At 42.4% G+C, this 12,595-nt stretch overlaps 1 protein-coding gene across 4 annotated transcripts in view; it reads right to left on the reverse strand.

Annotated features, from left to right (window-relative positions):
• Positions 1-954: 954 nt before the first annotated feature.
• Positions 955-12,595, reverse strand: part of RAP1GDS1 (Rap1 GTPase-GDP dissociation stimulator 1) — a 101,790-nt gene continuing 90,149 nt past the window's right edge. For 3 of the 4 annotated variants that reach the window (XM_048509161.1, XM_048509163.1, XM_048509164.1), the window contains 5 exons: positions 12,299-12,424; positions 10,019-10,158; positions 8,333-8,459; positions 6,640-6,768; positions 955-1,681 (listed from right to left, as the gene is read on the reverse strand). In XM_048509161.1, coding sequence (XP_048365118.1) covers positions 1,554-1,681; positions 6,640-6,768; positions 8,333-8,459; positions 10,019-10,158; positions 12,299-12,424 — 650 coding nt within the window. In that variant the 3' untranslated portion in view covers positions 955-1,553. The remainder of the gene's footprint in view (positions 1,682-6,639; positions 6,769-8,332; positions 8,460-10,018; positions 10,159-12,298; positions 12,425-12,595) is intronic. The other variant, XM_048509162.1, reaches the window with a different exon arrangement.

The following is a 12,595-nucleotide window of genomic DNA, read 5'->3' on the forward strand; positions in this document are numbered from 1 at the left end:
CAGCAAAAATGGCAAATGTGATTTTTAAAGGCTACATTAACAGAAACATGATAACTAATGAAATAGCAGTTTTACTCTATTAATGCTAGTCAGATCACACGTGGAGTATGGTGTCCTGCCAAGGGTACCATACTTCAAGAAGAATGTAAACAAATTAGAACCATCAGAGAAGAAAGAATGAAGAAAGTTGGAGGCTTGGAAAAAGTCTCCTGAGGAAAAGGTGGAGGAACTGGTTACATTGCGACTGAAAGAAGACAAATACCCTGAAGGATGACAGCAAAGAAAGCGGCAAAAACTTGTTCTCTGCTGCTGTGGAAGGTAAGACTAGAGCAGGGGTAGGGAACCTGTGGCTCTCCAGATGTTTAGGAACTACAATTCCCATCAGCCTCTGTCAGCATGGCCAATTGGCCATGCTGGTAGGGACTGATGGGAATTGTAGTTCCTGAACATCTGGAGAGCCGCAGGTTCCCTACCCCTGGACTAGAGGTTATGGACTTAAATTACAAGAATGTAGATTCAAGTTAAATGTTAGGAGGAACTTCCTAATGGCAACAGCAGTTGGACAACGGAACCAGTTACTTAGATGGTAGGCATGCCCTTCTTGGAAGTCTTCAAGCAGAGGCAGGGCAGCCTCTTCCGAGCTATGCAATGAGACAGGCCGGGTGCTCACTTGCAGAGAAAGGACCTAGCAGTTAAGAACCAATTCAGACATGTCAGCAGTTACACAACCTTCACAGAAGACTGAACAATCTTGAGGGGCACGAGAAAGGTATCTGGAGGGAGGGTCTACCACATAAATGGATTAATTAACCACTCAATCCCAAGTGGTTTAGGATGAATTATACCCACCGCGCCACCTGTGACTCTTGTAAGTTGATGTTGTTAGAAGGCAGCCTAAAAGGGATACCCCACCGTTACCACCCCTCCAAATTACAAAAAGGACAAACCACCGAGTAAAGTGTGAGAGCACTGGAATTTATTTGTTACCTCTAGGTACCATGGGGTTGACAGTAATAGGCAGGACCAGTGAATGAGCAGCAAGAATTCCTTCACTCATCCTTCTAAAGCACCCAAGCAAAGGTACTTTATCATCCCCGCTCTGAAATCTTACCTCACGAGCAGTCCAGCCTGGTCTCGCTGCCTCCTGTTTTGTCCCTAAATTAGCAGTACGTGGTTACAGAATTAGAGGGAATGAGGGAACGTGTCGTCAATGTAGTACCACTTTTACTGTATTATAGGTCTACAACATGCACATTCTATTATGTGGCTTAAGCAACGGGAACACAGGTCGAACGACGACGGGGCTGAAGACTACGTGTACGTGTGCAGCGCCTGTGGTGTGTGTGTGATACGGAGTTGTGTCATGACAATCTGCTATGTGTTTTTAGAAACCTTATTTGGACAGGTACCTACAGCCATTTGATCTGTGTGGGAATGTTACATACATGCACAAGTGACACAGTTGGGAGGGGGAAACGAAGCAGGGGCGGCAGCTGGACGAGACGCAGGTGAAATCTGTGATGAGATAGGATGCGGAATGGGGGTACCCTTCCTCAGCTTTCCACGGCGAGTCTCTGCTCTGTGAGGGAAGCCTGCTGGGCGACCGTTTTGTTCTCGTGGCTGCGGAGTTTCGATACGACGTCTAGAAAGGCCAAGCTCTGCACTTCCTTGTGAAGGAGTTCTGTCAAACAGAAGCAAGACAGTTACTTTCCGGCTAGGCCTTTATGCACACAGCTGCTCTTTTGTCTGGGGTTTTCTGGGGAAGCTGAAATCAACGGAGGCTTTGTAAAAACAAACCTCACAGAAAAGCAGCAGCTGTATGGGGGGGAACCCCCCCCCCAATGCTTTTGAGGCCTCCTGAATTGAAGCAACTATTTCACGTGGCTGCTTCCTTCTGAGGTAGAATCCTGCTCTGCATCTCTCAAAAGCTGAAAAGCGACTTTGGTAATTCTCAAACGGAAGGGAGGGACAGACCAGCAGAGGTGACTCTATCTTGAAAGAGGTGAATATGTAATACATGAAAATGAATGGGTGGTATGTTAGGTCTGTACATTTGGGAGGTGAAATGTTGCCTAGGTGCCTATGAGAGAACACAATGCTATGCCCGAAAAGATGTTGTACATGTGTGAAAAAGAGCCAGTGGTGTGAATGAATTAGCATACCGTGAAAGGGAAGTGAGAGATGCTAATTATAACATCCCTTTCTTTGCTATGTACCTGTCTTACTTTCATGCAGTCTAAACAAAGGAAAGTCATTGCTGTGCCACCCCCCTCCCCATTAAGAGATAGGGCAGGCAAAGCTAAGAAAAAGCTAGGCTGCAAATTAACTCTCCTCCATGTTGCCGTAGATATCACAAATTTACTGGACAGCAGGGTTGTTTGTTTGTTGTGGCACACTTATTCAAATGCCCTCACTGCATCCATGTACCCAATGGTGAGCCCTTTATGGCACCAGGCAAAGCTATTGTTTTTACTCAGACTCTTTGTTGGCCTATCTGCTAAAGTAAAACCCCAAATCTCTCTTACTGGCCTTTTAAATCCCTCTCTACTGATGGATTTTAGGGCAGATTTGAAATAATTTATTGATTACATGCTCTTGCTGATCCGTATTTGAGACAGACTTATCCTTCTTGACTTCTATACATTTTTCAGTGAGATCAGACAAGGAAATAGTTTCACACCTGCTTAGTGACCATCATCCCCACACTACTGAATCAGTTGCCAGGTTTTTAACAAAGGCACTTGGATCAAGAGTGAAACCTTTGTGTAAATTTTAGTCAATTGGTTTTAACATAATCTGTATTTTACCACTCTTTATATGCCATTAAAGGTTTTGTATTTGTATTTGTTTGACTTCTATACATTTTAGAACTCTTTGGGAGCCAGTGTAGCTAACAGAATGGGGTAAACTACAAAACCAACACATTCTTAAGAGTTTCTGAGGAGAATGTTGGTTTTCTGACACTGGCAAAGTTTCAAAACCAATAGCTAATCTTTAGTCACCATCATCATCCTTTGGGGGTCGAATGACCCTTTCACGGGTCGCCTAAGACTCTCTGCATCAGTGTCCTCCATCTGTAAAATGGATAAATGTTCAGGCTGGGGGTCACCACAACATGAGGAACTGTATTAAAGGGTCACGGAATTGGGAAGGTTGAGAACCACTGCATTAAGGCATCACAAAATATGTTTTTTTTTAAAGTTCAGGCGGCTCCTTAAAAACTAACCTTTTAATCTACCACAAGCTTTTGCGAGTCAGACCTCACATGCATCTAATGAAGTTATCTCTGACTCATGAAAGCTTACACCAAAATTGAGGAGCATCGTGCCACTGGCCTTCTGTTTGATTTTTCTGCAAGAGACTGACATGCGACCGAGTCGGAGATTAATAATATCAACAAGTCTCCTTTTGGGGTTTGCTGTGACAGAGGAACAAGGCTATACCGTATTCATTTGGCCCTCCCAGAATCTTAAGAATTATCCATGTATGTTAGCCTCACCTAAGTGAATGAAATGTGATTTTTGTAGAGGCAGTAGGCATGAGTGCTAAAGATAGGTCATGTCCCAAAGGGATGAATGAAGTTTAGAGTCAGGCTTTAGAGTCACCTGATTCAGCAACAGGGAATTTCAAAAAGTAACACCAGTTGCTGTGGTAGGAATGCCGGGGGGTGGGGAGCGAAGACATCCCATCTGTATGCCAAAAAAGATTTTAGTGGACTTTCCCCTTTGCGTTGGGAAGTGCTAGCAGACCATCTTTCCTGCTTGCTGTACAGATTTTTTTCTTTGTGCAGAACGCAAGCAGCTCCTCCCTCCTTTATAACGCCTCCGAGAAAGCAGCTGAAAGACTCATGTCAGTGACACATTCTTTAACATCTCTTAATTATTCAGTACATTAATAAAAAGGATGCTGAACAGGTATTGGGGGCAAGGGTGAAATTCATACACGGAGTTTTGCTGCAGTTGGTACAATTCATGCAGGCTTCTCACATCTTTTCTTAGTGTAGATTGTGGCAAATAGGCACTGCGCCAACGAAGGACGAATGGGAAAAACACACAGGTGCATGAATGCTCAAATATTTGTTTTGTTTTTTAGTACATCCTGAATTCTGATAATACAGCCCTAAGTTACATAATTTAATGGCCAGGGTTTGTGGGAGGAAAAGCTGTTTCAGACAGTAGCAGCGAGCACCACTGTGTAGAAGCAAACTCTAGGTAAACACAATCTATTCCACTGGGACTTACTTAGGTACCAGCAGTGGCACGGAAATCCACAAATGGCTTCCTAAACAACAGAGCTGTTTCTAATCAACGGCTGCCTGCAGAGAGACGTTTTCCTTGTTGCAAACTTTGTGACACTTGTTTCCCTCCCAAAATTCCCTGTTCACCTGCTTCCAATCAGCCAGCACATTCCAGCTTCCTCCTGGGTGACTGTTAAACGAAACAAAAAAAAAACTAGGGCCAAAGACCTTCTCAGCTACTGGAGAATGTAATGGAAACTGCCTTTCTGCTCCGGGCCATTCTGCTGTGGAAAACACATGCTTCCTCCTTCCAGGGCAGCTTAGATATCTAGAGCAGGTGTTCCTTCTGGGGTATTGATAGGCTCCGATGGCAAACTGGATTAGTTTAGCTGCTGCTGTTTTGGGCTTTTCTCTCCCTTCACACTGAAGACAGAGTAAGGATTGTGATGACTATGAAAGCCCTGTTTCTCCCTTCATTCTTCAAGTTACGTACACATTTACATTTCCTATTATCCTCTATTAATAAGGACTCTGTTGGAAGAGGAAGGCTTCTAACTCATCATGGTAAAGGCAACAAGAGACGTAACTTCCCCTTACTCTATAGAAGAATCCTTTACTGTGGCTGGCCTGCACATGCCCATTCCCAATGTGAGACTGCACAGAATACCCACAAAGATGAACCACATCTGTTTCAGGGAAACCGGCTTTTCAGCATATCCTATTTAGGACGTTGTCTGGAGAAAAACAATTATACTTCCCCTTCTCCCTCCAACTTATACCTTTAAAGATAATTTACTGTAAACCACAATGCTAAGAACTATTTTCTTGCTGCTCCAATGTGTATGCAGTGAATTTTAATTCTCTGTACAGCATACAACTATAGAGGCCAAAATATCTTCTCTAGGTCTCTCAGAATCTATAGGCACTCAGCAAATGAAATATGGCAATCCTTGAAAAGGAGGTTATTAGACCAGGAATACCAGTTGCTGTGGAGTGCAGCTAGGAATTTACCCTGAAATTAGCAGCTAAATATTTATCCCAACTACCTGAGACCAGGTAGAGATGGATCATTACTAGAGCTAGACACAATGTATTCTCCTCGGCCATTCTCAAGGGCCGGCAGTTGAACATCCCGCTTCAAGATAGAACTTGTGCATACTGGGTTGAGACTTTTGGGCACATTATGTATTCTTGTCTGAGGTATGCATTACCTAGACCAGTGGTGGCGAACCTTTGACACTCCAGATGTTATGGACTACAATTCCCATCAGCCCCTGCCAGCATGGCCAATTGATCATGCTGGCAGGAGCTAACGGGAATTGTAGTCCATAACATCTGGAGTGCCAAAGGTTCGCCACCACGGACCTAGACTTTCCGTACTCGCCCTGGCACTAGGGAAAAAGTAGGTTGTTCTGAGTATATAAAGGCTATACAACTGCTGAATAATAGTGACTGTGAGATAACTGGAAAAACAGCTGAATTTTTGATAGAGTTGATCAAGATAAGATCATAATGGAAGCTTGATTGCCTCTTTGTCTCCGGCCCAGTGTGATTTGTCCTGGTTTCAAGTACTGTTTTAAGAACCTGTAGATTTTTTGCTCTGTTTTGTACTTTGTTTTATTTCTTGTGAGTATGCCTAATAAAGGTCAGTTGAGGCTGAAAAAAAACACACTAAAATGTGTCAACTCTCTGGGGTTGCCACAAAGCTATCTATGGCCACAAGGAATAGTTAAAGTAATAGTTATCAGCAACAGAGCTGGGTGCAGTTCCTGGTGCATATGGAAGCTGTGAGCACTAATTTTAGGAGGGATTTAGTTCTAGGTCCCTATGGTAAAGATGACAGCAGGTTGCCTAGAGCTGTGGCTCCATGACGGTATGGTTTTTTTGCCTGCCAAATGTCCCAAGTTCAATTCCCATCATCTCCAGTTAAAGATTCAAGTACTGATGATGTGAAAGACCACTGCTTGTGAACATGGAGAGCCACTGCCATTCAGAGCAGACAACACTTATCTTGACTGATGATACCATTCAGCACATTTCTGCTTCATGTGCTGATGGAACAGGAGTCTGAGTCTAACCAGACACACTGACTGTAGGAGAGGTCAGGGACATCTACCTACTGTCGGAGATGCAGGTTTATTGCCTTCTGAGCAGGTGTGAAGACTAGAAGTTCCAAAAGCTGGTTGCAACTAAATCCCAGTGTTTCCAACATCAGCTGACTTTAGCTCGATTTGAGAGACAGCATCTGGACTTAGCCACTAAGCTGAAGCCACCCCTTTCATTCAGCAAGAAAGAAGGTCTCCTCACACACTACTAAAAGTTATATCCTCATGCACAGGCTAGTGCCCTTCTGTTTTTACAGCATGGTAAAGGGCACAGTCTTAAAAAAACACACCACTCACCGGATCCCATAAGAGCACAAATCAGGACCATGGAATTATACTTGATTTCTGGCGCACTCCTTTCATCTGACAGCAGCCTGTGTAGAATTTGCACTAGCTGGGCACTTTCAAGATCCTTTTCTGCTGTGGCTGTGAATCCAAGCAAATGGAAGCTGTAAATCTTCATGAGGAACCCACTGCCTACATTGTTCATGAGCTATGACAGCATTTTTGCCTTATACTCCCAAAGAGCTGGCCGGAGAGCCTTAACTTATGCCCTACTTACCGTACTGAACCTTTATATTTCAATACCTCCTTTATAATTTTAAATGTTTCTAAAAGTTTAAATGTTTTAATCAAATGACCCACAGTTGTACTGGAGTGGGCATATGAGGGATTAGGGACAAATGTAAGCTTTTTTTCCATTGATGATGGAGAAGGAAAAACAGGTTAACTTCCGTACATTTAACACAGGCTCTGAAATTACTCATTAACTTTGAGAGGGTGCTGGATTTTTGTCGAAATGAAGGTGTGTTCATGAAATGGGTCAACCAAACTTGGTGCAGAATGGTTCTTATTTATTTAAAACATTTTATGTTTGAAATAAATAACCTTGCAACCTGACCAGGGTCTACAGAGCAGCAACCATTAAAAAATTAAAACATTTAAACTTTTAGAAACATTTAAAATTATGAAATAATTCATTTACAAACAGTGTGGGGAGAATGGGTAAGAGACAACAGCTATTGGCTTGCGATTCAAAGTGCGTGTCTGCCTTTGAAAACACGTTTTTGAAATTTGGGGGAGGGGGGTTGGGGGCTAAGCTGCTGGAGAAGATCACAAGGGAGTCAGAAATAGTTTGGTGGGCAAAGAGTTAGATGCCTTCTCTCCACCACTTCTCTCCAGAGCACTCTTCCAAAGGTAGATTGGATCCAAAAATATCCAGTCATAGAATCATTTCCCTCAGTGGAACATGATTTCTCCATCACCACCCCTTTCTACTGCAACCCAAAATACGCCCTGAAATTTCTGCTCTTGGGGAACATAGGGGGACCCCCCCCCCCCAAAAAAAAAAAGAATGAGGGTAGGAGACAAAAACCATCCCTACTGTTTCTGGAAAAATGACTTAGGGAGGCCTGACCCGTTAAGGAAGCTTGATAATCTATTCTGCTACCGTGTTTCCCCGAATATAAGACAGTGTCTTATATTAATTTTTGCTCCCAAAGATGTGCTATGTCTTATTTTCAGGGGATGTCTTATTTTTCTGTGTTCTGTTCGTCGGGCATGCTTCCAAACAAAAACTTTGCCACGTCTTACTTTCGGGGGATGCCTTATATTTCACACTTCAGCAAAACCTCTACTATGTCTTATTTTTAGGGGATGTCTTATATTCGGGGAAACAGGGTAGTAGAGATTATTTCCTTCAGCATAAAGAGGTCTTCCTCTGAGATAAAAGCATCACTGCTGGTCTAATGGATCTTCCTAACCTTGCCATCAAGCAAATGGCAGCTATTCTGAAAGGGCAAATGGGCATTTGCCACGTTTGCCTTCTGTCACAATAGTGACAAATTCTATTTTCTGCTGCTTGTGTGAAGGCACACATCCCTTCCATTATTTCACTAGGCATATAGAATCACATAAACTTGCCCAGATGCTATATGTAATTCATCCTGAAAAAAAAAAACCAAGAAGCACAAACTATTGGGATACTCACCTAATTCTAAAGCGGCTATTAGCGCCAAAGCGACGAGAGCTTCGTTCTGCATTATTACATGTTCGCTAGTTGCCATGGTAACTAAGTGCTTAATGCCGCCACTCTGAACAATGGTCCTAATTACATCCTTTTAAAATAAAGTAAAATTAAGTATCGCAGGACTGAGCGAAGATTGCAATACACTACACACAAACAAAATTGACCAGTACACTAAAATACACTCTATTGAATGTGAGCAAAAAGACACAGTAGTCCTATTCCACAAAGTGTGCGCAACAGCTGAGGCAGTAAAGCAAGAGGCTGGTTCCAAAGAGCAGTTCATACACTGTAGAGGATAAGGAAGAACCACTTCGGATTTAGTTTCACTTTTCTCACATGGTGTTCTAGCTTGTCAGTGTGTTGAACAGCTTCTGTGGAAGAGCTAAACCCCTTCTGTATTTGAATACAACACATCAGCTGCAAGAAAACAGCAAATATATATTGTCGAAGGCTTTCACGGCCGGATTCAACTGGTTCTGGTGGGTTTTCTGGGCTGTGTGGCCGTGGTCTGGTGGATCTTGTTCCTAATGTTTCACCTGCATCTGTGGCTAGCATCTTCAGAGGTGTATCACAGAGGGAAGTCAGGACAGTGTGTAACAGACTTCACTCTGTGATAAACCTCTGAAGATGCCAGCCACAGATGCAGGTGAAACATTAGGAACAAGATCCACCAGACCACGGCCACACAGCCCGGAAAACCCACTAGAACCAGTAAATATATAATTTAAACTCCCTACACACTCTAAAGGGTTGCTTCCCTTACATCCATAAGACAAAACAGAATCATGTGTTACCTGTTGGTCTATTAATCCTTATTTTCCTGAGATGACAGAGCTGCTGTGAAAGTTCTTTATCAATCCTGCTACTTGAAGCCCTTTTATAACATTATAATCAACTGCCTTCTCAATGTTATTTTGTGTCCCAGTGAAATTTCGCTCTATAGTTAGATTCGGATCTTGACTGTTTTTGGATCCAGCTTCAATTCCTTGGTGTCTCGTGTCAACTGATTATCTGCTCTTCTGCCTTCTCTTCTTACCACCTCTCCAGTCCCTTTTCCATCACAACCATCCACTTTCTATTCTCTTCCAGCTCAAAATGTGGGCCGAGCATCTCTAGCACATCTATCCACCGTATTATAATGGCTGAATAAGATTCTAGTTCAGCGATTCCCAACCAGGGTTCCGTGGTACCCTGGGGTGCCGTGAGCATGTCCCAGGGATACCGCAGAAACACTACTGGCCCCCCTCATTTTTGTGGTGTCTCCCACTGGTGCCAGCAAGGACATGGAGCTGGCCCAGGAGACAGGGCCTGCCGTAAGGTCAACAGCCCCCCCCCCCCAGTGTTTCCCTTCACCCTGGCAGTGGAAGGTGCGGTGGGGGGGCGGGTGGCAAGCAGGGGCACTGGGAGGGGAAGGTGTGGGGATGGCAAGGGAACTGTGAGATATGAAGAGTGAGGTCAAGGGTACCATGATGTTGAAAAGGTTGGGAAACACTGTTCTAGTTTATAACAATGATCAGAAAGGGTCATTTTTGGTCAAACTCTGCCTCTGATTCCCTACCTGTAGAATTGAACAATAATGATCCCACTCACAAAAACAGTGGACAGGTAAATGCATTTTAGTTCATTTTTTTAAAAAAAGTTGCTCACTTTTGATTTGCTGTGTCGTATAAGAGCAGACAGTAGTCTGTTGGACTCTCCCATCACACCTGCATGGTCTTTGGCTTCGCACCACTCCACCAGCCTTTCCACCAACTTTACGTTTTTCCCCAGCTGCTCAGCCGCTTCTGCTACAGACAGTAAGAAGAAGGTTTGTTGTTTTTGGCAGCAGCTTTCATTTCTTAGAAACCCACTTAATATACGAAATAGCTGGGAAATTGCCAAGAAAAATTAGATGAAGGAGATGAACAAATGGCACGGAGTGGCAGCTGAAGCTTATATGAACTGACTGGTCAGTTGGAAGCAAGTCCCTCTATGTTAAGTTAAATGAGGCTTACTCCCAGAAAAGTGTGCAGAGTATTTCAGCCTAAAATCCCTTCCCAACATAAGTGCCAGTTAAGATGCTGGCTTCTGAATTAAAAGGAGCTCCAATCTGTTCCACATCATCCTTTTCCACAGAATGGAAATAGACAGGAGGGAGGCTAATACAGATTCAGTTTACCCTGTACTCCATTAACATAGTACAAAGATGGCCGCCCTTTGGCTCTGTGTGCCATGTGAAACAGAAGAGAAGGGAGTTTCCTCAAAATCTTTAAAAATACTTCAGCAACAAGCCTAAAGTTTTTACGTTTAACAGTGGTTTAATGGCCATGTATTGATGGCCCATTCCCACAACATTATGCCTCTGTTAAAAGGAGCAGGGCATTTTTCTCCATGCAGGTGGGCAACCAAACTTCCCTGTGACATTGGATTTAACATCCAGCTAGTTCAGTTTCACACCATGAGCTTCCCGTCGAAACAAAGATATATCACAACACTTGTCTCTGGAATATGAAATGTTTAGCCACCATAAACTCCAAAGACAAAATGTTGGAAACTATAAGTGCGCTGGTTGGAAAATATAGGGGGAGAGCAGAACCTTATTCATTTGGCGCTAGTTACAGGTTTCTGTAAGAGCAGCGTCAACACTGCCACCCTAAGCAAAGTGATATTCTTCTAAGTCCATTGACTTCAAGCCCCTTTGGAACAAGTGGAGTATGGTTTGAACTCTCCTTCAAGAGTACAAACACCAGAAACAGACACAAACGACTTGACAGGCAATCCTCGACCTGAGACCAGGTAGGTCATAGGAAAAGAGAAGGGCTGGAGCTGTACAGTCTTGCAGCATGCTTAAAGCAGCAAAAACAGTGTAAAAAAGAGAGCAAGAAGTTGCAGGAGACGCACATACACTTGTCTGGAGAGGAGGCTGAGGTAATCTGAGTGTTCTCTAGCAACTGTCCAAATCACTTTAAGATCTCAGTATATGTTTCTTTAAACCAAGGGCAGCTATTGTATAAGGATTTTTTCTGGAAATTGCTAGTGAGTTAGGGTCTTCAGCAATGTTAACCCGAATGTTTCAGTTGTATATAGAATTCTAGACCATACTTTGCAAAATAAATTGCATGGAAATATGAAATAATTGGATCATTGCTCAGAAATCTTGTGATCTTGATATGTAGGTTTTCAAACTATGGAAACAATAGATAATAATAAAGAAGCCTTCATTTATGATTGTTTTGTATCTTATTTTTAATTATTTCTTAAAAATAATTACAAATAATTATTTATTTTTTATTATATGAACTATTTCTACAATTACTTTTGCAATGTTGAGGGCTGGCAATTTATTTTAAAATATGAAAATAACAATCTCAACACTCAAGCAAAGGTACTGTATCACCCTGAGAAAAGCTTCCATAACTTTGTGCATTAATTAAATTTACAATTGTACTGCTTTTTACAGAAATTATTTGAGATTTCAGAGTGCAAGAAGATAACAATGAAAGCAATTCTGCCAAGGTGGAGAGAGTTTTTAAATGTTTTTTTTTTACTTTCTGTGTTTATTACCTGAACAGTCACTGTGCTGTGCATGACATTTTTTTAAAATATCAGTTAATAAATTCACTGCACTACTCAAGAGAAGGAGGGATTCTGGGAACTAGCAGCACAACATGAACGGCCTTTGAAACTGAAACATACAGCTCCATCATGTGCCACGGCTGATGACTGCTAAGGTATACAAATAAACCAAGTGTTCAAACTTGTGTATAGATGTGAGATACAAAACAAGGTTTTCAACAGTCTGTTCACTTTTATCTTGCTTTACATAAGCATTCAATTTATTGAAAGGGTTTTTAAAAAATCTTCTTTTCTTATGTATAAAACTTGGCAACAGATCAAAGACTGAACAAAGGCTGTATCATTTAACACAGGGAACTGTTTGTTTTTTACCTTGCACATCTATTAACATTCTTAACGTCCCAAGCAGCTTGAACTGAACAGGGGGCATCTCGGATCTGAGAAATTTCAACACAGCCTCCGCAACACCAGCCGACAGCATCTTCGCCTTATTTACAACTGTATGAATAAAGAATTGATGTTATCTCAAAAGGACCGCAGAAGTGATACCCTCATACTGAATGAAGAGACCTATTTCTGAGACAGTCCATAACAGCTTTTTCCAGCAATCTGAAAACAAATCATGGGATCAACTCTATGGGACATGAGGAAAACGCTTAGAGAACAGAA

The sequence above is a fragment of the Sphaerodactylus townsendi genome, linkage group LG10 (assembly GCF_021028975.2).
Source record: "Sphaerodactylus townsendi isolate TG3544 linkage group LG10, MPM_Stown_v2.3, whole genome shotgun sequence".
NCBI lineage: Eukaryota > Metazoa > Chordata > Lepidosauria > Squamata > Sphaerodactylidae > Sphaerodactylus > Sphaerodactylus townsendi.